The sequence below is a fragment of the Microcebus murinus genome, chromosome 2, assembly GCF_040939455.1.
Source record: "Microcebus murinus isolate Inina chromosome 2, M.murinus_Inina_mat1.0, whole genome shotgun sequence".
Taxonomy (NCBI): domain Eukaryota; kingdom Metazoa; phylum Chordata; class Mammalia; order Primates; family Cheirogaleidae; genus Microcebus; species Microcebus murinus.
The window spans coordinates 86,867,063-86,893,909 of record NC_134105.1 but is presented as its reverse complement, the minus strand read 5'-3'; the positions used below and the strand labels follow the sequence as shown (position 1 = coordinate 86,893,909).

At 36.9% G+C, this 26,847-nt stretch overlaps 1 protein-coding gene across 2 annotated transcripts in view; it reads left to right on the top strand.

Annotated features, from left to right (window-relative positions):
* The window catches only part of VAV3 (vav guanine nucleotide exchange factor 3), a 360,452-nt gene that overhangs the window by 281,751 nt on the left and 51,854 nt on the right, over positions 1-26,847 (top strand). For both annotated transcript variants that reach the window (XM_012751555.3, XM_075999917.1), the window contains exon 20: positions 14,134-14,270. In XM_012751555.3, coding sequence (XP_012607009.1) covers positions 14,134-14,270 — 137 coding nt within the window. The remainder of the gene's footprint in view (positions 1-14,133; positions 14,271-26,847) is intronic.

Here is a 26,847-nt window from a genome sequence, read left to right as displayed (position 1 = left end):
CTATAGGCATGTGCCACCATGCCTGGCTAATTTTTTCTATGTATATTAGTTGGCCAATTAATTTCTTTCTATTTATAGTAGAGACGGGGTCTCGCTCTTGCTCAGGCTGGTTTCGAACTCCGGACCTTGAGCAATCCGCCTGCCTCGGCCTCCCAGAGAGCTAGCATTACAGGTGTGAGCCATGGCGCCAGGCCTGAAACTATATCTTTAATAGAAAATTTGGAATCTGATATGCTTCCTTGGGAAAAGGTAGTGATTTATTCATTAAGTATTAAAATCTCAAATAATTCTGTATGACCTTTCTGTAATCTTCCCTTATGTTTCCTAGTCTGTCTATGATTTCATACTTAGTGGGTGACACAGTGCTCTAGGAAAGAACACCATTTTTTTTGTTTTTTGTTTTTTTTAGCTATATATGACTAGACTTAGGTTGTCTCATATATAAATGAAAATGACTAAATTATCATAAGAACCTTCTTTGATATGGTCGCTATGCCATACAAGTGTGTAGTGTTTTTATTGTCAGAACGGTTGTTATTTCAAAGGAATACATAACTCAGCATGGTTTCTGTTATTTTCTCCTCTGCTTATTATAGATAGTGTTAAAAAGGATTATTCCTGAGAAGGGGCAATTTTTTTCAGTTTTTGTACAATCTTGGTAAGGTAAATATGTTGGTTGTTGATCTGTGGCCCCAGTGAAAGGGAATTTAAACAAAAAATTCGCCATGTTAAAATGAAGATACATGGCATCCTATGAAACATTGCTGGTTTGGAGTAATAGTTATACATTCACTTGGATTTTAAACTAATAAATTTATATACTCTGCTCATGTATGAATCCATGAGATTATAACTGAATGGTTCTGTCAGATTTGCATTTCTTTTTCACTTAAGGAAAAGGTTAAGGAGGAAAAATTCAAGGTAAATAACAGGGGAGAAATTAAACCTTAGAGTTACTTGTTAGATATTGGGATGACTGTTGGTCCTCAGACTTTGGAATTGGGCTCATAAAAGTTTACAAAGATTGAGCAAGTAGGAAATTTTTCCAAGGTAGTATTTTCAATGTAGTGCAATTTTATAAAGAGGAGGCTGCTCTTTTACTTTTCTCTAGTCGTAGTTCATAAGTTTATTATGAAAGAATGTTCATAAGAAGGGTAAGGAGATTGTTCAGTTTACATGATTTTTATGTAGATATATTGATAGTCTCTGACCTAACGGCTTCCTAGCCTCTTTTTTTAAAAAATCAGCACATCAAAATGATAGTCCAGTCATTTGTGTTCTCTGAAACTTTGCCAGTCAGGAATACCAATTGCACATGTTCTTCATTTTAACTTACAAATCAATAAACCGTGTCTGCACAAATCTGAATCTTTGGGGAATGCATCTGAATATTCTGTCTGCTATTCAAGCAAGTGTATAACAGGAAGGAAGGAGGGAGGGAGGTCAAGAGAAGAGAGGAAAATAGAGAAAAGCAAACAATTGAGTGTATAGGAAAGGAAAACGTTGTATTATTTTTTTAACATAAATGATACAAGTCACCTAACTTAACATGTATTCAGGATAAGTATAAATTTTTCTTTTTAAGAGACAGGGTCTCACTCTTTTGCCCAGGCTGGAGTGCAGTGACATGATCATAGCTCACTATACCCTCCAACTCCTGGGGTCAAGTGATCTTCCTGCCTCAACCTCTTGAATCTCTAGGACTATAGGAGTGTGCCACCACACCAACTAATTTAATTTTTTTTTTTATAAATATGGGGTCTTGCTATGTTGCCCAGGCTGGTCTCAAACTCCTGGGCTCAAGCAGTCCTCTCACCTTGGCCTCTGAAAGTGCTAGGATTATAGACATGAGCCACCTTGCCTGGCCTGGATAAGTACAAATTATTAAGAGAGTCATTAGTGAGGATTATTAAGAAATATATTAGCAGTTTTGCATATTAAAAGTATTTTATTTCATGCAAAGTTTCAGTTACATTACATGTAGCATATTGATAGTTGGATAAAAGCACAAATAAATACAGTTTAAAATCAAGGCAAAACTGATGATGAAGTGGTAGTTTGTGTCTGTAATACTAATAAAAACTGAATATTTGTATCACTAAAAGCTAAATTTGGTTATGAAAATAAATATCATACAGATGTAGGCAGTACAAATATATTAAAAAGGAAAGGAGAGGAGACATATACTAACAAGTAAACAGTTAACTATATGAATTACAAGTTCATAACATAAACTATCTTACCTGGACCTACTTGTTCAGGGTATTTAACACATTGACTGCCACACTAGAAAAAATTTTTTTTGCCTTGGGGCCACAGTGTTTTATTACAAAAATAGAATAAAAACTTCAAAACAAAATGATTTTTTCCAATTTAATGAAAAGTTTGTTATTTTTTATTGTTTTTTGGTGTAAGTTATATGAAAAATAATTCATGTGGCTCCCAAGGTGAAGAGACATGTGAGTTGCATATGCTTCACGAGGCCCCGGGCTCAAAACTAGCATGAGTTAAATACAACTCTCACATGGCAATTAATGTGTTAAGTAACACCAAGAAGGTCAGTATGGCTAAAAATAGTGAGCATGTGTGAGGCTGGAATAAGATGAAACTGGAGAGGTATCAGGGGCCAGAACATAATAGGGTTTTGTAGGTGATGGCCAAGAGTTCAGATTTAATTCTAAAGGCAGTTGGAAGGCTTTTGTTTTTTGTTTGTGTTTATTTTTTGAGACAGAGTCTCGCTTTATTGCCCAGGCTAGAGTGAGTGCCGTGGCATCAGCCTAGCTCACAGCAACCTCAAACTCCTGGGCTCAAACAATCCTTCTGCCTCAGCCTCCCGAGTAGCTGGGACTACAGGCATGTGCCACCATGCCCGGCTGATTTTTTCTATATGTATTAGTTGGCCAATTAATTTCTTTCTATTTCTAGTGGAGACGGGGGTCTTGCTCTTACTCAGGCTGCCTTCGAACTCCTGACCTTGAGCAGTCTGTCCGCCTCAGCCTCCCAGAGTGCTAGGATTACAGGCGTGAGCCACCGCGCCCGGCCCAGTTGGAAGGGTTTTAAATAGGAGAATGGTATTATATAATTTACAGTTTTTAAACAATCAGGCTGCTGTGTACAGGATGGTCAAACATTATAAAAGTGAATGAGGAAAGGCCAATCAGAAAGATAGCACTTGAACTGGGAGTTAGAAATGAAGGTGGGAAGAAATGGTTTGATTAGAGAGAGATTTTGGAGGTATAATCAAGTGTGTGTGTGTGTGTGTGTGTGTGTGTGCACACGCACGTGTGCATGTGTACATCTTCATATTTGGAAGGGTGACCTTTGGAGGAGAAGGATCACTACCTTTCTTCCCTCTTTGTTACAAAAAAAATTCATTGAGATAATACAATTTATGTCACCAAGGTGGTTGGTCACAGTCTAGTATGCATAAACTCTGTCCCAAGACTGTGCATAGAAAGGTAATTATGATCTTGTACATACATCATATACTAGCTAAATAAATAATGTCAGTATATCGAGTAGTGTTGAAGCAATAAACATGAGTTTCTAAAGGAGTGTATGTTTAAGACACTTAACCCACACTTAAGGAAATGTTGGTAGGTGTATTAGTCTGGTCAGGATGCTACAACAGAATACCATAGACTAAGCGTGGGGCTTGTAATAATAGTTTACAGTGCTGGAGGCTGAGAAATCCAAAATCAAGGTGCCAGCAGATGCAGTGTCTGGTGAGAGCCACTTCTTGGTTCACAGATGGCTGCCATGTCACTGTGTTCTCTTGTGGTAGAAGGGGGTGAGGGAGCTCTCTAGGGCCTCTTTTATAAGAGCACGAGTCCCATTCATGAAGGTTCCATCCTTATGATCTAATTGCCTCCCTGAGGCCTCACCTCTTAAATACCATCATATTGGGGATTAGGTGTCAACATATGAATTTGGGGGCCCATAAACATTTAGTCTATAGCAATAGGTTTCAGCAGAAATGATATTTGAGTTTTAAAGAATAAAAGGATTTTTTTTCCAGATTATTTTCCCATTGAGTTAGAGGGTAGGGGTCTGCTGTGCAGAAAACAGCAAGTATATGCCAGGAGGAAAGTGGAGCATGTTAATGACAGCTTGACCTGTTCAATAAATTTCAAATAAAATTTCAAACAGAATAAGTGTAGGAAGGGAGTAATAAAATGGACCAGACCCTCAAGACTGCATATATCAATTTTAAATTTTACCCATTGCTTTCATGCAGTGTCACTGACCTTTTTCCTGTCCCTCAAGTACTTTAAGCTCATTTCACTTTCAGAGTCCATGTTTGTGGCTCAGCTTGCCTGTTAAAGTCTTCCTCCCAAATGCCTCCTGCCTGCTCCTGAAGTCTTAATCCTGACCCGATCACCTTCCCTTAAAGAAAGCACCCCCATCCCATACACACCCCATTCTCTACTCCAGTATCTTTTTATAAGGGGTTCTTTATGATACTTACATCTGGTATTATTACATTTATCCACTTTTGTGTTTGTCTCCCCCACTAAAATACAAGCTTAGTGAGGCACAGACACGATCAGTCTCTCTGGCTGCATCCCCAGTGCTTAGGCCCGTACCTGCACGTGAATGATCTGCAGGCATTAGTTGAATAAATGAATGAATGCACAGAACAAAGAATGACAATTAGGTTATTTTAAAGTGCCCTGAACCATTTTTATTTTTACCGTCACCCCTTAGATATCCTTTATGAGTGGATTGTTAAAGGCTTATCTTGGTTGCAAGAAACATGCTCAGTTGCTTTGATGGGAATGGGAATTTATGCTCAGAGGGTAAAAAACAGTCCAGGAAATCACCTCAGTGGTCCTTCTGGATCTAAGTGCTTTCCAAAGGGAAGAGTACAGCAGGCTTTATGAGAATCTTTCCAGACTAACAGTTTTGAAAGCTGGCGATCCCAGTCATCTTCTCTTCTCAGAAATCAGAAATTACTGTTCTCTGCTGACTTTTGCATATGCCTCCTGCTTTCATGTCCTGTAGGAGCAAATTTGATTGTCTTGTTTGTCATTCTTCAATAAGGACTGCTCCTCTGGGCAGGCTCCCGTCCCCTCCTCCTCAGCCGCTGGTGTCTTGCAAGTTCAGACGATTTATCCCAATCTACGGCTTACTCACCATCCCTGAATCACTTGGGTGTGGTCAGAAGAGCAGAATGATGTGGTTTAAGTGATTATAACTTTGTGTAGAAAGAACTACATGTGGCCACTTGCCCACACATCCACAGAGCTGCATGTAGACTTGTCAGACACTGAGTGTTCCATAGATATTTCAGTACCATGATTTTTTGTCTAAGTTGAAGGTTTTTGAGGTTCTGTTTTTAGACTATACCAGTGGGAGTTACTACCTTCCTTCTAAGATTCACCTAATCTTGGGGAGCTCTCAATCTTTCACCACTTGAAGGAGAGCTTTCCCTCCCCCTTCCCAGCTTCCCAAGATAACATTGACCATCCAGCAGGGATTAAGATCATCCTGAAACGGACATCAGTTGAGTCGGGAGGCCCCTTCTCTGCCACACTTCATTCCCTGTAGGTTGCAGTGAATGACTAACCTGTAGTAGTAGGGAAGACTGAACAAAATATCTGTAAATTGGGTTTTAATTCCATTTTTGCTTTTAACTTGCCATTTGACTTTAGTCAATTTATTTACCATTTAGGTTATTAGGGGTTGTTTTTCCTTTGTTTTTTTGTTTGTTGTTGTTTTGAGATAGGGTCTAGCTCTTATTGCAAGGGCTACAGTGCAGTGGTGTCATCATAGCTCATTGGAACCTCAAACTCCTGGGTTCAAGTGATCCTCCTGTCTCAGCCTCTCAAGTAGCTAGAACTATAGATGTGTGAGCCACCATACACAGCTTTTATATATGTGTGTATGTGTGTGTGTATATATATATGTATGTTTTTGGTAGAGATGGGGGGTCTCTCTTTGTTGCTCAGGTTAGTCTCAAACTCCTGGCCGCAAGTGATTTCCCTGCCTTGGCTTCCCAAAGTGCTAGGATTACAGATATGAGATACTGTAGCCAGCCTCTTAGTTGTATAATGTGTAAAATAAGGTGGTTAGACTGAGTGATAACACTCTTACTTTAAAATTATGTGCTTGTTTTCTTTTTGGTAGCTCAGGGCTGTGTTTTTCAAACTGAATTCCTCACATCCGTAGGAATGGTCGTTTGCTAGGGCTCTGCCAAATACCTGGCATGTTCTCCTAGACCTTTTATCTTATGTAAAGATTTTAGAAAACATTTGTGTCAGGTTTGGCTTCTTGATGGACTGTTGTCCTCATTCTTTGGGTGCTTGCTTGGAAAAATCACAAGCAGGCCAGTGCCATGGAGTGATCGTGGACAGGAAGAAATTCCACACAAACAGCTTTTATTGCAGAAAAGAAGAAGCTATGTAAAGCCAAAATACATTCCAGAGAGAGGAATTGGTCAGTGGAGAAAGATGTTAAGGATGCCCAGGTGGTCTCCTTTTATTGGCCTGGTCTGTGGGCATGTTTACAGAAGGTGTGAGGTGTCACCAGATGATTGAGCTACATGATTGTCAGGTGTTCTGTTTTTTCCTGCAGTGCCTTCTCCTGATTGGTTTCTCTGGCTTCTCCACCCCTAGGAGCTGCCCTCCTGGCCTGTATCTGCAGATTTGGTCCCTGTCTAACAATTTTTTTTTCACTAAAATGTACATATACAATAGAACAGAATGTTAAATTTGCATAGATTTTACTGTAACACATAAAATTTTATAGTTCTTTTATATTTGGTACCTTATGTCTTTTTTTTTGTTATACATTTTTTTTATTTTAGCATATTATGGGTGTATAAGTGTTAAGGTTACTTATATTGTCCATGCCTCCCTCCCCCCTCGATTAAGAGCTTCAAGCATGTCCATCCCCCAAACATTGCACATCTTACTCCTTGTGGTTGTATATACCCATCCCTTCCTCCCCCCTCCCACCCTCCCGGCACCCGATAAATGTTACTCCTATATGTCCACTTAGGTGTTGATCCGTTAATACCAGTTTGCTGGTGAGTACATGTGGTGCTGGTTTTTCCATTCTTGAGATACTTCACTTAGTAGAATAGGTTCCAGCTCTATCCAGGAATATACAAGAGGTGCTGTATCACTGTTGTTTCTTAAAGCTGAGTAGTACTCCATGGTATACATATGCCACATTTTATTAATCCACTCATGAATTGATGGGCACTTGGGTTGTTTCCATAGCTTTGCAATTGTGAATTGTGCTGCTATAAACATTCGAGTGCAAATGTCTTTTTCATGAAGTGACTTTTGATCTTTTGGGTAAATGCCCAGTTGTGGAATTGCTGGATCAAATGGTAGATCTACTTGTATCTCTTTGAGGTATCTCCATATTGCTTTCCACAGAGGTTGAACTAGTTTGCAGTGCCACCAGCAGTGTAGGGGTGTTCCTCTCTCTCTGCATCCACACCAGCATTTGTTGTTTGGAAACTTTTTGATAAAGGCCATTCTCACTGGAGTTAAGTGATATCTCATTGTGGTTTTGATTTGCATTTCCCTGATGATTAGAGATGTTGAACATTTTTTCATATGCTTGCTGGCCATTATTCTGTCTTCTTTTGAGAAGTTTCTGTTCATGTCCTTTGCCCATTTTTTGATAGGGTTGTTTGATTTTTTCTTGCTGATTTCCTGAGTTCTAAATAGATTCTAGTTATCAGCCCTTTATCAGATGTGTAGCTTGCAAAATTTTCTCCCATTCTGTGGGTTGTCTGTTTGCTCTCTTGACAGTTTGGCTGTGCAGAAGCTTTTTAATTTCATTAGGTCCCATTTGTTTATTTTTGTTGCTGTTGTGATTGCCTTTGGGGTCTTCTTCATAAATTCTTTACCTAGGCCAATGTCTAGAAGAGTATTTCCAACACTTTCCTCTAAAATTCTAATAGTTTCACAACGAAGGTTCAAGTCTGTTACTCAGCGTGAGTTGATTTTTGTAAGGTGAAAGGTGTGGGTCTTGTTTCAGTCTTCTACTTGTGGCTATCCAGTTTTTTTAATAAAGAAAAAAAAAACTTCTGAAAAACATTATTAAATCTTCCACCCTTGATTCACTATTCACTAATACCCCAGTAGGCAGTGCCAAAGAGTGACTAGTCAGTGTTTATAAAGTTGGGAGGAAGGCATCTCTGCCTAATCCTTGTTTTTATATGAGCAGTGACAGTGCTATTTCCTTCATTTGACTCATCATTGTTTATAAAAATAATGTAGGCTTCTCTGGGTGAAAAAAATTAAAATTATTGATGAGGAGTGTTCCCTTCATGAACAATTAGTTCTTTAGACCATTTTGTTTTCCAGCAATTTGTCTGCTTCTGGTATAGCAGATGGTTTCCATTCTGAGGCTCCTTTTACTCCTCCGTGAAGACCAAGAAGTGAATGAGAGAGCATTGCTTTCTTGGAAAGAGCCCTGTGAGGTGGGATGGGCAGCCACTTGGCCTGGTCATCAGGAGGCTTAGATTGCAGACTAGATTGAGGCTTAGATTGCAGACTCGTATCAGGAAGGGCCCAGACGATAATTTAGAGGGAGTTAGTTGGTAATATGCCAGTCAGCATTTATTTCACTGTAATTTTCTCAAAAGCAAGTTTGACAGTGGTGGATGTTGGTTATGGTACTTTGTACATGTATCCACAATAATGTCATTCCCAAACCTGCTAAAGTTTGGAAACCAGATCTAGGAAATTTGTAGAAAAAATAAAATATATATTTCAGGACCCTACTTAAGACTTATTAAAACATTTCCTAAATTTTTATGGTAGGAATACATACACACACCCACACATGTACACACACACACACACACACACACACACACACACACACACATTTAATCCTCACTGGAAGAGAGCCCATGCTCGATTGTTTTGTTGTCTTTGAGTTCACCTGTCTCTTTATTCCAGTGAACTGACTACAGGCTGTTTGAGGGTAGGAAACTTGCCCTTGCTCTGTTCTGAACCTGCCATGCCTAGCATTTATGGAGTGCTAAAGACACGTTAAATGAATGAATGACTATATTATGCTTGTGATCAGTTTCCCAGGATAAACCATCTACATCCTCTGACATCTTGTACAACTAATTATTTTTTCATGTGGCTGTGTTTAGATTTTAAATTAGGTCTTAGAGGTGAAAGGCCAGCATATTACTGACAGCCCATTTATCTGCCAGGCAGCACTATTCTAAGTTATTGCCCCAGGGAAACCATTGCATTAGGGCAGTGTGATATCAGCCTCATGAATAGATACTAATCTATATTGTGGCAATCACTCTCTTTGCCCTGCTTAGAAGACACTGTGGTTGATACTGGGATAATTAGCTGTTAAGTTCATTGAGGGCTTATGTGAAAGTTATCAGTGAAATAGCTTTTATCTGGCAAATTTTCTAATAGGATTCTACCTAGAATTAACTTTTTTTAAAAAGTACATTTAAAAAAATTCTTGGCACATGTCAGTCTTAGTGGCATGTATTTCAGATTTGAAAGGAAATCTTGTTTCAGGTCCCCCTTTTAAAAATACTTGTGTATTATTTTGGGAAATTCTAGTGTTCCACATACTTACATGTGGCTTTAGTTTTATTTAACCAGAACCTCATGACTACCCCTAGAGTATAACCATTATTTTAATATTGCCAATTCTGTGTGTTAATTCCCCATACACAAGGATGACTGGAGGATCTTTTCTGATTTAAGACCAAGCAAAATTGTCAACAAGTTATCTAATAAGGATATAGTTGGCTGTACAACAAAGCATTTGTTGTAGGAAATAAGCTAAAGTAACTAAACATTTTGCAGGAGATCTAATTTTAGCTTAGCCGTTTTCATCATATTCCCTTAGATAAATATAAAGATAATTATATAGTTGTGGAAATTTCCAAGATTGCCCAAATATATATGTTGAAATTACATGTGTTTTTTTTTTTTTTTTTTGCATTCAATGTACGAAGGTAGTTGCAGTATAACTATTCAGATTTTGATGAGAGACACTGGAGTTGTATCAACATATGCATTGAGAACGCAGTTCTGGAGTACAAAGACATTACACAACTATTAAGTCTGTGTTTTCCCAAGAAGAAAGAAGTAGCTGTCTGGGATGAGTTGTGAATTTGGCTATTTATTTCCACTTAGTGTCAATGAGGAAACCTACAGTTCTACTTTTATAGTTCATGATGTTTTGCATCTCAGAATTGCTTGAAGTATGGATAGCCAAGGGAAAATATGAATGGGTTTTTGTTTTTTTTTTTAAAGAACCTAGGGATTTGGAGCATGAACAGATTTTGGAAAGCTAATCTATAAAACAGAGACTTGCTGCTTTCAGCATAATTCCAGATGGAAGGAGGCAGGTTAATGGGAAAAAGTTATACAGAGAGATATCTTTGAATAAGTTTCAGGAAGACCTTTTTAATAAACTGTATGTAACAATGACTCAGTTGTCATGGAACATGTGACTGTTCTGCCCTGGACATTTTTAAACAGAGGTTAAAACCTGTCAACCATATTTTATAAGGGGAGAGGAAAACCTACATTAAATTAAAACTAACTGGCTATTCGAAATATGAACATCGGTAAATCTAATTAATTCTCTGTTCTCAGTCTCATTTGTGAAGTGTGATACCTGCTGCGACAGTAGATTGTGTTAAGAATTATATTGATGGTTGCGTGCTGACATGAAGTTTAACCCATTCTCTTATTTTAATTGCATTTTTTAATCTATCAGTTAATGTGATTATGTTTGCCTTCTTAGCAATGTTATTGTGCCTTTTTTTTTTTTTGTAAAAGGAGGGAATATAAAGGGGCTTTTTGGCAAGAAACCATCCAGCCCACCGTATCATAGAATACCTATGATGTGCTAGCATCAGAAGCAAGGGGCAAAGTGTCAAAATGCATCATGTTGTGCTACCCTTGCTTCATTTCTTTTATCTCTTGATCTCTGTAGCACTGACAACAGATCATGCTGAAATCAGAAATAAGTAGCCAAAGATCACCCTAACAAATGGCCAAAAATAAATTCCATTATATCATGGACCCAACTCATTCCACACACACACACAAAAAGGCATATAAGTCAAATAAACATTGTACTTTGCAAGTTGATTATGGCTGAAATTGAGGCTAGTTATAATGTTCTATTGGCTGTTACCTGGGCTCAGCCATAATTCTTAACAAGGGTTACACATTTTTGCTTTAGGAACAAGGTCAGCAACATACCTATGCCAGTGTGCTCCTGGATGAACTTCCCAGATGAAGCTCATAACCAAGAAGAAAGTAATAGCAGAAAAGATAGAATAAATGAAAAACATAAGGAATAAGTAGGACTGTAAAAGCAAAATCTATCATTCCTACTTTGTAGCATAGCTAGGTCTTATTTCTTGACCACAGCATATTAATATATGTAGCCTTTTTAATTTTAAATGTTATAATTTTCCTAGGCTGCTTGTCATGGGCATTTTACTCCATCTTTACAAAAAGATATGTGAGGCAGCACTCCTCCATGGTTAACACCTTACAGCCTCTTATGTAGCCCAGATATTTCTGTATTTTAATACCTAATATCTGTTTGGGTGGTGAAATATCATCAAAGTTAATTTTTTTCCCCGAACACTCTATGAATTTTCAGTCATTTCTTCTTGAGAATGACTACCTTGGGCATGTGGACAGTAAAGAACTGGTGTTTCCATCATTTGTCACGTGGCGTTGCTCCCTTTCATGTCTGTGGCTCTTGGCAGGAGACAACTGCAGTGAAGGCCAGGGCAAAAGACTGTCCCCAGTATTTGAGGCCACATCAGCTATTTCAGGTTTAAAAACTCCTTTTTCTTGCCTTTAGCCTCTATTTAAAAACTGTCACAGAAACAAAATACCCAGGAAGTTTGCCAAATGAGATGCTTTCGTTGCCCTAGAAATGCTCAATAAAATGGAGGCTAACTGCACTTCTGACCCCCAGATATGGAATAAGTATCATGCACACTAGACTCCATCTTAGAAATTCAACTTTATACTGCATCCTCATCCACATATTGAACTTCTAAATCAGTTATTGTATGTGTAGGAAATATTTAGGTTTCATTTTAACACATTGCCACACTAGAAAAAAATTTTTTTTTCCTCTGGGGCCACATTTTTTTTTATTATGAAAATAGAATAAAAACTTCAAAAACAAAACAATCCTTTATAATTTAATGGAAAAGTTGTTTATTTTTTTTTATTGTTTTCTGTGCATGAGTTATATGCCACTTGAAAAATAGTTCATGAGGGTATAGGTAAAGAGATGTGTGAGTTACATATGCTTCACAAGGCCCTGGGCTCAAAACTAGCATGAGTTAAATACAACTCACTGGGCAGTTAATGTGTAAAATTAGTAGCAGCAACTTAATAGAATGTGTAAAACAAGCTCTTTCTATATACTCAAGGCATGTATGATGTGTTGAGAACAAGTCTGATAAACATTTCACCAAAGGATCACAAGAATGGAACAACAAGCAACACATGTACTTACCATCAAATTGGTACTAACTGAGCGACACTTAGGTGCTCACATGGAAGTAATATTCATCAGGTGCCGGGCAGGTGGGGGGGGGTAGTGGGGATGGGTAAACTCACAACTAATGGGCAAGGAACACACTGTATGGGGGATGGCTCTGGCTTGGGCGAGGCAAAGGTATTATATGTAACTAAAATGTTTGTACCCCCAAAATATTCTGAAATTAAAAAAAAAATTTTTTTTTAAATTTCACTGAGAACAGTTCTCATGGAATGTTGTTTTTGGGAAAGACGATGAAGTCTGCTGTTTGTGTGAGGGCGCCACTCTATGGCATCTGGTAGGGAAACGCTGCCTGAGTGTGAGATTAAAGTCATGCCTCCAGGCCTCCGTGGCACAAGAACTGAAGCAAAGGAGGGATGTGGCAACTCCTAACGTGTCTCAGCAACCACGCCAGCTAAATTGGGGTGAAGAGCGCAGTGTTTTTCAGCCCTCTGCCTTCTGATTGACTGTAGTGATAAGAAAGTGTTGACTGAAACTTTTCAATTCTGTTTAAATTGTAGCCACATTTGTTTTCCCCCCTCAGAGGTGGTTGTTGAAAAGGATTTTGATGACTTTATTCAACTGATTGCTGGAGTATTTCATGGAGCTGTTGAGATCTTTTCTCAGTAACCTGGACATCTAGAAGAGAATGACAATCATTCATCCTCCTTTATATGTTTAGTGTAGCGTTTTCAGCCAGTTACAGCTTCACCTTGGTTAGTGATTAGAACAAAAAGTCCTAAAGTGTAGTAGGCTATGGCTTACGTCCCGAAATGTGCAACAAATATCATGTTTATGAGTTATCTCTCTCTTAGGAAGGAGAAGTTTCACCTCTAAATGAAAAAGTGACTGTGAGGTTGTCCACTGTGACCAATATTGGTGCAATTAGGCCCGTGTGCAATTGAAGCTGCTGTTCTCAAAAATGAAATATTGAACTGGGATCTTCATTGCACATTTGAAGAGACACAAAGAGAAGGGATGGATCTGTATTTCAAATATTGTTGATGCTATTGGCTTAGACATGTTCCCTTTATTGGGTCTGTTTTGCAAGCCTAAATTTGAGCCTGAAGAGTTTCTCCATATAAATGTCTTAAGTATTGTGGTGGCACATCCATCACCTTTTTGCTTTTGAATTACAAAGATAACCTTAAGATATGAGCCTTATACTGGGCAATGTGATACATACACAGAAAGGGTGAGCCTCCTCAGTGATGAAATCAGCCAGTGCCCAAGAGGAAAGTAATAGGCAGAAAGGATAGAGTTGATGAAAAAATTGATTCTTTTCCATTAAACTGTACGTGATGCGTTTTTTATGAAGCAGGCATCAGCTGAAAGAGAAATATTTTTTCAACTAAAAAGATTGATGGTGAGGGAGAGGAAAAGTATGTAGGGGATCAGGGGATAAATATGTGTCTTATTCTATTACCATCTCATATAATGAGAAAGTCGAAAAGCATTCCATTGTGGTGACTCCAAATATTTACTTGGATTTGGTGGTATTAAAACTTTTAAATAATGGTGCTTTTTTTTTAAGTACATGTAGACATCACACATGATTATTTTCTCCATTCTAAAGTGCGTGTTGCTTGTTTTCAGGTTTGCCAAAGATGCAGGTCATTAGGAAGTATTCTGGGACACCACCCCCAGCTCTCCATGAAGGACCGCCATTGCACATTCAGGCAGGGGACACGGTTGAACTTCTAAGAGGAGACGCACACAGCCTGTTTTGGCAGGTACTATCCAAATTACAATTTGTTAGATTTAACGGATGATTTATTACTCCTTGAAGAATAAAGCTCTTGTCTTTAGAAACCACATGCTTTCAGCTTCAGAAATTGTACACGATGTGAAACATTTTTTATTAACCTTCCCCATATTTACCAATGCCAAAGTTGCAGTGAGCATTAGAACACTAGAGAAAAATATTATTAGTGCTATGGGTCATAATTATCATTTTTATTAAAAAATTCATACTCTATCAGAGCATTTTTCCAAACTGAGGACCTGTGGGTATGATCTAATTTGCATGGCTTTAATATATTAACAGTTCACGTTGGGGGAACTACCTAATTAGCTTGCCAGTAGCCATTTTTGACCACATTTGATTTTTGCCTACCCACAGTAATGCCTGGGGTATTACTGGGTCTATGGGCATTATTCTTGAAATACATGAAATATGAAGATTAAGTGAGCATGTTGATGTTCGTTGGTGACAAAATCTCTCTTGGCCAGTAAGCCTATATTTGGTTCAAGTATTTCATTAACTGAGGTAAATATGGTGTAATGTTAAGATTTGATAAAGCTGGATGGTAGAACTCTGCTGTTCATTAAATTATTCTTTGTTTCATGTGTAAGTTTGAAATATTTCCCAAGGAAGTTGAAATAATTTGTTAGAAACCTGTTGTACACTGAGGAAAGAGAGAGGGAGGATCAACAGAAAGATTAGCACATAAGCGAAATTTTGTTACATGTAAAGAAAGAGAAAGCAGAGGAGGACAATTGGATAATAATCCATTCTCCACATGTGGAAGTGATAGCTATTTTATTTGCTTAAAACTGTTTTATTTTCTGCCATCTTGTTACATAAGAATGCCTCTAGATTGAATGTTTATCTCCAACTGCCATTTCAATTGCTGTAGCCAATTAGTTTTCTAAAGCTCTACCATTCTTGTAAGTATCCTATTCCTCTCAGACCTCAGCCTTTCCAGAAAAGGAAGAGAGAAAATAACAAACTTGAATTCTATTAACTGTTCAGCCCATTCCCACATCTCTCAACCTAACCACAAAACATACCTGCATTTGTGGCCATAAGGTTCACCTTAGTCAAGACTTATCTTTCTTCTCGGATTTCCTATCCCATATTTCATCAGCTGGCTCTTGCCCTCTAAATTTTCAACTTTATTCTCTCCATGTGTCTCTTTCTATAGCATATAAATATGCTGGAACACATGTAACAGCCTTTCGTCTGGTTATGTCAGGCTCCCTTGTGCTCTCTCACCCTCTTCCTCTCCCACGCCCAAGCATGACCTTATTGGGGAAATAGTCTGTGCTCAGGTTCTACCCCTCTGTGTCCTCTTCATAATCCAGTCTTCAGCTGAAATTAGTCCTACTTGGGTCACTAGTGCTACTTTTTGTAAAAATGGTTTTGAGATATATGATAAACTATACATATTTTAAGTGTACAATTGGATAAGTTTTAAATGCATATACAAGGGAAACCATCACCACAATCAAGATAATAAACAAATCCCTCAGCCCTAAAAGTTTTTGTGCCCCTAGGAATCCCTCCTGTTGTCTTGCTGTCTCCCCACACCAACCCTCAGGCAACCGGTGTCCTGCTTTCAGACTATAGATGAGTTTGCATGGTTTAGAATTTTATATTGTAAATCATATATTAATAGTATGTATTTTTATGGCTTCTTTCATGTGACATATCTTCAGATTCAACCATATTTCTGTGTGTAACAATAGTTCTTTCTTTTTATTGCTGATTATTACTCCATGTGTGGCTATAGCACAATTTGTTTATCCATTAGCCTGTTGATGGCTTACTAGTTTTTGTCTATTACAAATAAAGCTTCTATGCACATTCACATATAATTCTTTGTATGAACATAATGCTTTCATTTTTCTTAGGTAAATACCACAAGGGGAATGGGTCAGTTGTATATAAACATATGTTAAAGTTTTTGAGAAATTACCAGGCTACTTTTCAAAGTGACTGTAAGTTATATATGAGACTTCATAATTTGCTCCATACCCTTGCCAACATTTGGTATGGTCACTCTTTAAATTTCTTTATTCTATCAGATAGGTAGTGGTATCTCATTGTAGTTTTGATTTGTATTTCCCTAATGACTAATAATGTTGAACATCTTTTAATGTGCTTATTTACCATCTATATACCTTCATTGGTGAAGTGCTTGTTCAAATATTTTGTCCAATTTTTTAACAGGTCTTGTGTTTTCTTATTTAGTTTTGAGAATTCCTTATATATTTTGGGTACTAATCCTTTATAAAATATATTATTTCCATATATTTTCCCCTAATCTGTGGCTTATATTTTTTATTTCTTAGTAATGTTACACATAGAATAAAAATTTTACTTTTGATATAGTCCAATTGTTAATTTGTTCTTTTATGGATCATGCTATGGGTTTAATTTATCTACGAAATCTTTGTCTATCCCAAAGTTACATTCTCTTTTGTTTTTTTCTAGAAGTTGTATAGTTTTATATTTTACATTTAGGTTTATGATTCATTGTGGGTTATTTTTGTATATGGTACTAATGGTGGGTGGGTGGGGGTTCTGTATGTGGGTACCTAGGTGTTCCAGCAGCATTTATTGAAAAGGCAATTATTTCTTCACTGGATTCCCTTTGCGTTTTTGTAGAAAATGAGTTGTCCATATATTTGTAAGTCTGTTTCTGGCTTCTGTATTTTGTTACAATTGATCTCTTTCTCCATATTTATGCTGATATAATTTTTCTTGATTATTGCACTAATAAAGAGTGTTGAAGTCAGACAGGGTTACTGCTCCAAATTTGTTCTTTTCTCTTTTTCAAAGATGTTTTGGCTATTCTTGGTCCTTTGCATTTCATATGAATTTTAGAATCATCATGTCAATATTACCAATAAAAGCCTACTGAGATTTTGTTTGGGATTTCATTGAATTGTAGATCAATATGGGAGAATGACATCCTGACAATACTGAGTCTTCTGATCATTGAATATGCTATCCTTTCCATTTTTGTAGGTCGTTAATTTCTCAGCAGTGTTTTATAGTTGTCCGGAGTTAAGGTCATACACATCTTTTGTTATATTCATCTGTACTTATATTTCATTTTGATGCTATTATAAGTGATAGTTTTAAATTTCAGTTCCTACTGTTCATTGCTGGTATATAGAAATAATAATTTTTGTGTATTGATGTTTTCTGTGGTAACCCTTGTTAAACTCACTTACTGGTTCTTGTAGCTTTTCTTTGGTAGATTCCAGAAGATATTTTTAATGTAGATAATCATGTTGATGATGAATACACACAATTTTTGTTATTTCTTTGCAATCTTTTATTTCTATTTAACTTGTGTCTTTTATTTCTAGTTAACTTGTGGCAATGGCTATTATGTCTAGTAAAATTTCTGGTAGAAGTGTTGAGAGAGTACATCCCTGCCTTATTCTTGATCTTAGGGAGAAAGCATTAAGTCCTTTGCCATTAAGTATGATGTTATCTGTAGTTTGTTATAAATGCCTTTTTATCAAGTTGAGGATATTTTCTTCTAGTCCTAGTTTCTTGCAAGTTTTTATCAGTAATGGATATTGGATTTTGTCAAATGCTCTTTCTGCATCAATTGAAATGATTGTATCTTTTTTAGTTTATTAATATGGTAAATTTGATTTTCAAACATTAAATCAATCTTGCTTTCCCGAGATAAACCCCAGTTGGCAATGATATATTATTCTTTTTATATATTGTTTTATTTTCCTGTAGTATCTTTATCTGGTTTGGGTAATGATGTAATGCTCAAAGAATGAATTTGGAATTATTTCCTTCTCTTCAATTTTCTAAAAGAGATTTATAGAATTGGCATTATATCTTTCTGAAGTGCTTTATAGAATTTATCAGGGAAGCTGTCGAAGCCTGGAGTTTCCTAAGTAGCAAGGTTTTTTTTAAAACTACAAATTCAATTTGTATAATAAATATAGGGCCATTCATGTTATCTGTTTCTTCTTGAGTGAGTTTTGGTAGTTTTTGTCTTTTTCATGGAATTTGTCTAGTTTAAGTTGTCAAATTTAATAGTATCAAGTTGTTCATAATATTCCTTCATTATCCTTTTAATATCTATAGAGTCTGTAGTGGTATCTCTCTCTCATTTCTGCTATTGGTGATTTGTGTCCTCCCTTTTCCTGGTCAGTCTGACTAGATGGTTATGAATTTTATTGATCTTCTCATAGAACCAGCTTTTGGTTTTATTGGTTATCTTGTTTTTGTTTTCGTATATCATTGATTTCTGCTCTGGTCTTTATTACTTCTTCTCCTTCAAGTTTAATTTTTTTTTTTTTTCTGGTTTGTTAAGGTAGGGTGTTTGTTCATTGATTTGAGTACTTTCGTTTCTTTTTCTAATACTGGCGATTACTACTGTAAATTTCTTTTCTAAGTACTACTTTTGCTACCTCCCCCAAATTTTGGGATGCTGTATATTTTTCTTCTCAGCTCAGTCGGTTCAAAATACTATTGGTCCCTGACTTACAGTGATTTAACTCAACAATTGTTGGACTTTACAATGGTGTGAAAATGATAGGCATTCATTTTCATTGGAATGCCTATTGGAATACTCATACAACTTTTCTGTTTTTCACTTTCAGTACAGTATTCAATAAGTTACATGAGCTATTCAGCACTTTATTACAAAATATGGATTGTGTTAGATAATTTTGCCCAACTGTAGGCTAATGTAAGTGTTCTGAGCATGTTGAAGGTAGGCTAGGCTAAGCTATGATGTTCAGTAGGGTAAGCAAATTAAATGCATTTTCAATTTAGGATATTTTTTTAACCTATGATGAGTTTATTGGGACATAACCGCATTTTAAGTCAAGGGGCATCTATATTTTCTAATTACTCTTTGAATTTCTTTGTATGGGTTATTTAAAAGTATATTAATTAGTTTCCAAATATTTAGGAATTTCTCAGGTATATTTCTCTTCTTAATTTCTATTTTAATTCCATATTATAAGACAACTAGTTTGTATGACTTGAATCATTTTAAATTTATTAAGAATTATTTTATGGCCTAGAATATGACCTATCTTGACAAATGTTCTATATGCACTTGAAAAGAATGTATATTCTGCTTTTTGGAGGTGGGATATTCTACAAATGTCAATTACATCATGAGTGTTGACATGACCATCCAATTCATTTGCCTTCCTACACTCAAGTCTGAAATGTTTGTATATTCTATTTCTACCTATCACTTGCCCTCTGTGCATATTTTAGTCAACAAATCCTCCTCATTTTATCTCCTAAATGTTCTCAATGCATTTCTTCCTCTCATCTCTACTATAGAATTTCTACTTTTATCAATTGCTGTATGACATTTGAGATTACCTTCTCGCTGATCCCCTCATCTCCAGAATTTGTCTATCACAGCCATCCTTCATGCCACTGCAAAATTCAGATGCAATTTCCTAATCCCTTGTTAAAATCTTTCAGGCTAGGTGCGGTGGCTCACGCCTATAATCCTAGCACTCTGGGAACCTGAGGCGGGTGGATTGTTTGAGCTCAGGAATTCAAGACCAGCTTGAGCAAAAGCGAGACCCCATCTCTACTGAAAAAAAATGGAAAGAAATTATATGGACAACTAAAAATGTCTAGAAAAAATTAGACAGGCATGGTGGTGCATGCCTGTAGTCCCAGCTACTTGGGAGGCTGAGGCTGTAGGATCTCTTGAGCTCAGAAGTTTGAGGTTGCTGTGAGCTAGGCTGACACCAAGGTACTCTAGCCTGGGTGAGACTCTGTTTCAGTAAAAAAAAAAAAAAAAAGTCTTTCAGTCTTCCTTCTTGCCATACAGAATTCGTATTTGTTAGCCCAAATGGAGGCATTTGTGTACTAGGGCATCTATGTTGCAGTCCCTGTGTGTGGCTTATGTGCCATATAATAAGGTAGCTGCCTTTATGCTAATTAAAGAAACTGGTTTCATGGGTTCCTTTCACTATCATCAAATTTGTGACAATATATAAGTTTTATATTATTTATTATTTCTCATAATGCTATGGGTTGATAAGATGGTTCTTCTGCTTCACTTGATATAGGCTGGAGTGCTGGGGCAGCTGTCAGGTCCAGAACGCCCTCCTCCACAGGGTTGGCAGTTGGTGCTAGCCACTGTCTAGGTAGGAACTCAGCGGAGTTCCCTGCCATATTGACCCTTTCAGTGGCTCCTTAGTCTTCCTCACAGCATGGTGGTCTCAGGGCAGTTAGACTGCTTACATGGTAGCTGGCTCCCAAGAGTGTAAAAGCAGAAGTTGCCAGACCTTCTTATGCCTGAACTGGCACAGAATATTTTGCTGCTCTCTGTTGGTTAACACAGGACATGGGCCAGCCCAGAGACAAGAGGAGAGGGCTGTACCAACTGAATACCAGGAGGTGTGGTTCACTAGAGGCCACAAAATAACATAGTGTACCGCAGACAGAAAACATTTTTGAAGCTGTCTGAGCAGTTCTAAGAATAAACAGATTTTGTAAGTCATCCCCAAGGATATTGAAAGCCAATCAGTTTCTCATAGTAGAGAAAGGAATAGGAAATAGCCAAGCCAAGCACCAAATGTTGAAGATGCTGGTGCATATAAGTGGTTCTCAAACTATTGTATGTTTGAGATCACGCTGAGGATTGTGGGGTTGCACAGTAGGGATCCTAGAAACATTCACAGTGTGTGCTTAGAGACATTTAGCTTTAAAAAGATAATCCTGGACTCACATTTTTCTTAGTTCTCTCTTCCTTTCTAGTCTTTTTGTTTGTTTGTTTTTTACTGATACTTTAGATTTCTAAAACCTAATTGTGTAGTATCTTTTTAAAAATTTTGCTTCACTATTTTTTCCCATCACATTAGGTTTAGATGGTGCTTTCAATTTGTTTCATTATGTTTTCCAGATTCATTATTTCATTTATTCCTCACAGTACACAGTGTTGAAAGTAGGACGATAATTCAGATTCTATGATAACCAGCCTTTTACTCATTTTTACTAACTTATGCTGGCTCCTATTCTTTCGAGACAAACAGAAAGACATTATTAGTTGTCATTTCTTCTCAGCAGCCTATAAATATGAGAATTTTTTGGTATGGCATTAGAATGACTTTGGAGATGCCTAGAAGAATTGTAGCAGAAATGAGAACCATGTGTGTATATCTGTTATGGGGCGAGTATGTAATGGTTAGGAAAAAGTTAGGCTGATGTTTAGAACAGAGAAAAACAATTAGCACATTTATTTCAGATCAGCAAGTATGTATTGAGTGCCGCCTCTATATTCACTCGTCAGATACTGCTCACACTTCAATTATCAACTCTTGTCTTTAGAAGAGCTATTACTACTTGCTGGCAGCCAGTGATATGTTTGAATTTTCAGACATGCTAAAAGTTCATCTAGTGTTTCTGACACAGATGTAACATGAGTCAGAATTGTCCTATGGATACCTCTAAGCCAATCATCAGATTTTCATGTAACAAACTCTAGTTTTATTGAAAGGAGCAGTGGCAGAGGGAGAAAGCCTGGATTCAAGTTATGCATCTGTAACTAAATAGCTATATGGCTTGGGCCAAGTCACTTAATCACTATATAGCTTAGTTTCTTCCTGTTTTACAAGAGGGGGGCTGGACCAGAGCAGTGCTCACAACCCTGGTGGAATCACTGGATGGGGCTGGGGGAGAGTTGCAGTAATGTTAACACACAGTGCCACTTCCAGAGATTAGGATATAGTTGGCCTAGGTTGAGCCCAGGCATGAGTAGTTTGAAACCCTAGATAAATCTAATATGAGCCATGGATTAAACGATCTAATTGGTAAGATTCCATGCTAATTATGACTTTATACCCTTTATACTATTACCAAATAGTATATACCAATTACTATTTGGTAATCGATAGCAAACCAACTTATTAAGCATAGCTACAAAATAGGTGTTACAAAGAACTCAATACTTTGGCTCTGATAGTTACCAAATAAAAGGTACATTTTCGAAGAATTAATATACCATAGAAAACTAGCACAAACTTTGTATTGAACTTGATACGATTGTTTTCTCTAATCCAAAAAGCACTTCAGATCTCACAGTGTCCCAAGGCTGTCATGATTAAATCAGCTTTGGTTTCACAGACTGCACACAGAGAAGGTACATGTTAGGAAATTGGGATGAATCTGCACTTGTACTCACTGGCATGATCTAGAATGGCATGTTTTCAAAAATTCTGAACAAAAATCTTTCCTCCTTTTTGGGTGTAAATCATATACTGGTTGATCCTTTGAAGTGATCCTTTGTTACAGTGGCTCCATGTATGTTAATTTGCCAATTTTCATGTTCAAAGAAGACATGTACTTTATGGTTTGCATCCTAGAAGATGTGACTCATCCACTGGGGTTTTTTTTTTTTTTAATTGGTTTTGTCTGCTATAGTTTCTAAGCACCTCTTTTTGGTTCTTATCCAGTCTCATTTGGGACATAATTAGCATGAAAGAAGCAAGTTAAGTGTTTTTCTTTCGCGTGGTAGAATTTGGCAAATCATAGCTTATTTTGCTGAGTGTTATTTACTGACTGCCATCTACTAGCACTGTGACCTTGAACAGATTACTTACTCTGAGGGCCTAAGTTTTATCATCTATGAAGTGGAAGTAACAACAATCACTGTGTACAGAATAAAATAATATACAAGGGAGTTCTAGTACAGTATACAGTATTCATTAAACAATAGCTCTTAGTCATCCATCCATCCATTCAAGTACTTATACAGTGCCTGTTGTGTGTCTGACTCTGTTTCATATTGGGAGAACCAGAAACAAAACAACCAGTTTATAACCTTGTGGCCTCAATGCAGGCGTCCACAAACTATGGCCTGTGGGCCACATGCGGGCCGCCTAGCACATTTATCTGGCCCTCTTTGTTTTTGCCGCCACTGCCTGTCCTGCTTAGCAGCCAACTCGTCTTGGGCCCACATTGCACACTCTCCAATGGTCTGAAGGACAGTGAACTGGGCCTCTGTTTAAAAAGTTTGAGGACCCCCTGATCTAAGGAATGATCCAAGCTTAGGATAGGTGATATACCTTGTTTCCATCTTGGGTTTTTTGTTAAGGGTTTTTGTAAATCATCTTGTTATAAACATATCTAGAGTTAAACCTATAGATCAAAATATAGAAAACTTATTGGGATGTTACAATGGCTTTGTATTTGAATTTCAAAAATGTCTTTTGTACTATCTAGGGGCTTTGGCTTCCATGGAAATTTTCAGGAAGTTATGCTATCTAAACTGTTTTCTCCTCTGTTTTTTTCAAGTGAGTAGCTTCACTCATTACTGGAGAAAGTCAGATTTCATAGTAGACTGTCATGTTTTCTACATAGTCTATGTCCAGAGAATACAAATTATCAGGACTTTCTTTCTTTGAATAGCTATTAGTCTGGTCTGTGTTATTATTATAACAACAGAAATTTCTAATGCTATTGAATGAGTAGGCTATCTGCATTTTCATTATAACTTCTTTCAAACAATGAATCTTTGCATTGAAGGGATTCATTTTGGCAGCTTTTTTCTTTGTCATCTTCTTTTTTCCTTTCTCTTTCCTTGAAAACTCTATAAAATTGCCTTCAAGTGAAATGAATATAAAATAGGAAATTGGCCATTTAGGGTACATTTCCTAGTGCAGGTGTAAGGCATAGTTTTTACTGAGTGTAACAACATATGGAACAATTTTGATCGTGTCATCCAACTGATGATGATAAACCTGGTGCTTTTAAGTATTCGTTAAAATATATGATAATAAAGGCTTAGTAACTCCTGATCACATTCTTCATGCTAGAAGAGATTGTTCATATTAGAAATTTTACTTTCCCAGAAAAGATAATTATACTTATCAGAGCAAAAGAGAGGGCATGAGAGAAAAACAGGCAAATGTAAAATTAAGCCATGCCATCTATGGTTTCTATTATAATAGAGTGCTTTACATGCGTTTTATTCTTAGAATAAAGCTTGTGAAACAGTGAGGATCCTGTGTATTATATCATGGGGTTTTATTTGCTCCATTGTCATTTATGAATATCCAAATGTTCCACAGGGAGAATTTTGTAAGCTAATTGGAACCAAAAGGCAATTATAAGTAGTAGAACTGTAATCAGTGCCAAAAATAATATATATTTTTACCCACAATGAAAGTTAAATAACCTAGAAAATAGTTGTGATACTTCACACTTACAAATCATGCATCTACATGATCTTTATTCTAAGGAGCGAACATGTTTTACACTCATTTTTATTAGTTCACAAAGATCTCCATAAAGATGGTAAATGCTACCCTAATTTAGAACTGTGTTTTTAAAGGGCCAGTTTATTACTGGTCTATAGGATGGCAGTTGTAGAATTAAAATTAGAGTCTCTTCCAGGCTTTTGGTCTCCTACTTTAGTTCTATATGTTAGACCATCCTACCTTTGTTTAGCAGAGTCATTTAATTTTTTTTTTAACACCTCTCAGGAAAACATACTTTTAAAGGCAATTTGTCCTTTGTTGGTATAAAAATCAGGAAATAAAACATTACTTTATGTGTAAGCTATTGCTTTTTAAAGTTTTTTAAATTTTTTACCTCAGAGAAAGAGTTATACAGGAAAGGATAAAAGGTCAGCAAACAAGTTGAGCTTAGAATTTTGGAGAGTCTCAGAAGGAAGCAGCATTCCTAGTCACTGTGTCCAGAGGCAAGGAACCTGGGGCATGGGTGGCTCTTGCCTTGTCAAGAATTTTTACTTCCCACAGAACTGCTATGTGCTTGCTATGTTTGGTGTTCCAACAAACACAATCCAGGAAAATTTTTTTTACAGATGTGTTTTCCTTATTTTAAGCTTTAAAAAAAAAAAAATGAAGGTTTCGATTGGCGAGATCATTTTCACAGGAGATCTGTTTTCTCAAACCTCCAGTCATTGGAGTGCATTTTACTGTCTGTCTGGATTTTCCTTTTTACCCCCGCTCTCTCAGCTAAATCCTTCTTTACAATCAAGGCACAAAACTGGGGTCACCTTCTCTGGGGTCTTTTCTGAGCCAAAAGGCTTCTATCATAGGGCGTCGTAAGAATCTGTCCATCCTCTTCCTGCCTGGTTACAGCACTTCAGAAAGTTAAAAACTATGACTTTCATCTCTTTCTCTCCAGTGCCTAGAATAAAATAGACATTCAGTCCATAAGTCTAGAATATTCGGGGATGCAGTTTTTATAATGATTGTTTTTAAGTTTTCAAATTCATTGTTTATTAAATCAACGTTTGATTTGATGTTTGAAAGACCATTAAAATATTCATCTTACTGGATTTAAATTTGTCTTTGTTCTTCAGAATAGTCTTAAAATTAATGTTGTATCCTCAAATCCCTTATCTATAAAATAGGAATTTTAATTCTTAAATGACTCACAAAAGTGTTATGAGAATCATAGGAAGTAAACTTGAAAGAAAATTGAAAAAGTGAAATAGTGTACTTCTATGTAACAATTAATGATTTTGAAAGATATGATTCATTTTCCAGCAGTGCGAAAATGATTATTTGGTTTTTTGTTTCATCCACTCCATATTGAATGTGGAGAGTCCCAGTGAATTGTCTCATAGAAGACAATTCTGCCCTCCCAATTCCTATACCCAATTCTTGAAGTTTCTTTAATCAGAGATTAAACTTTGTAATTCATAATTAGACATAAAAGTGCAAATGATAAATTCCGAAGGGAATGGTTGATTTAAATAAACATCAGGGAAAAATCATGAACACTTTTCTTAGAGCAGGTTTGGATGAGGAAGACCTAGAATAAATACCCAATGGAGAGTGAAGGAGGAGGGTAGGAAATGAAGAGAGAAGAGTTTACAGAAAACAAACTTTGCCCGGGGAATGTGTGTGAGAACTTAGGTGATCCGTGCGATAACACCTGACCTGACCCAGACATCCTCCGAGGGCTGAAGAAGAGGGGTACAGCAGAGTGGAGTGAGCAGATCTTTCCTCCCAGCACCTCTCCCTGCAACTTTTTAGAAGTCAGTCACTTCAAAAGATTCTTTTCGTTTGCCCTAGATTAAAAGGAGACTTCTAATCCTTTCTAGACCACACAAGAATATTAGTTCCAATAGAATTCTCTAAAACTATGTGCTTTTCCGTCCTGATTTGAAACTCAAGTGTCAGTTTATATCATAGTCAGAGGCAAATAAGAACATTAAAGAAATGTTAAAGAAGAATCAAACCTCCTTTATTGAGAAGACTGATTCCTAACACCAAAAGACTCATTGCTTTGGGTTATAAACCAGAGAGTGAACATCTCTGGGAACTGATAAGTGTTTTTCCCAATTCAGATTCATACACCACAGCATTTCTTCATGAAGTCCAAAACTCGATTTTTATCATGGCAGTGACACCTTTTTTTTTAGGCAGTGTTGCAGCTTAGTTTCCAGGTGTTCCTCAGTTCGTCTTGGCTTTTCTTCTAAATTGCCTGTCACCACTGATGTTATTAGCCCATCCCTTGTGTATAGTCTGGAGAAGCCAGGGCAGAATTAAAATTGTGGATGTAGGGATGAAAAGTTATCTGAAAAGTGTAGA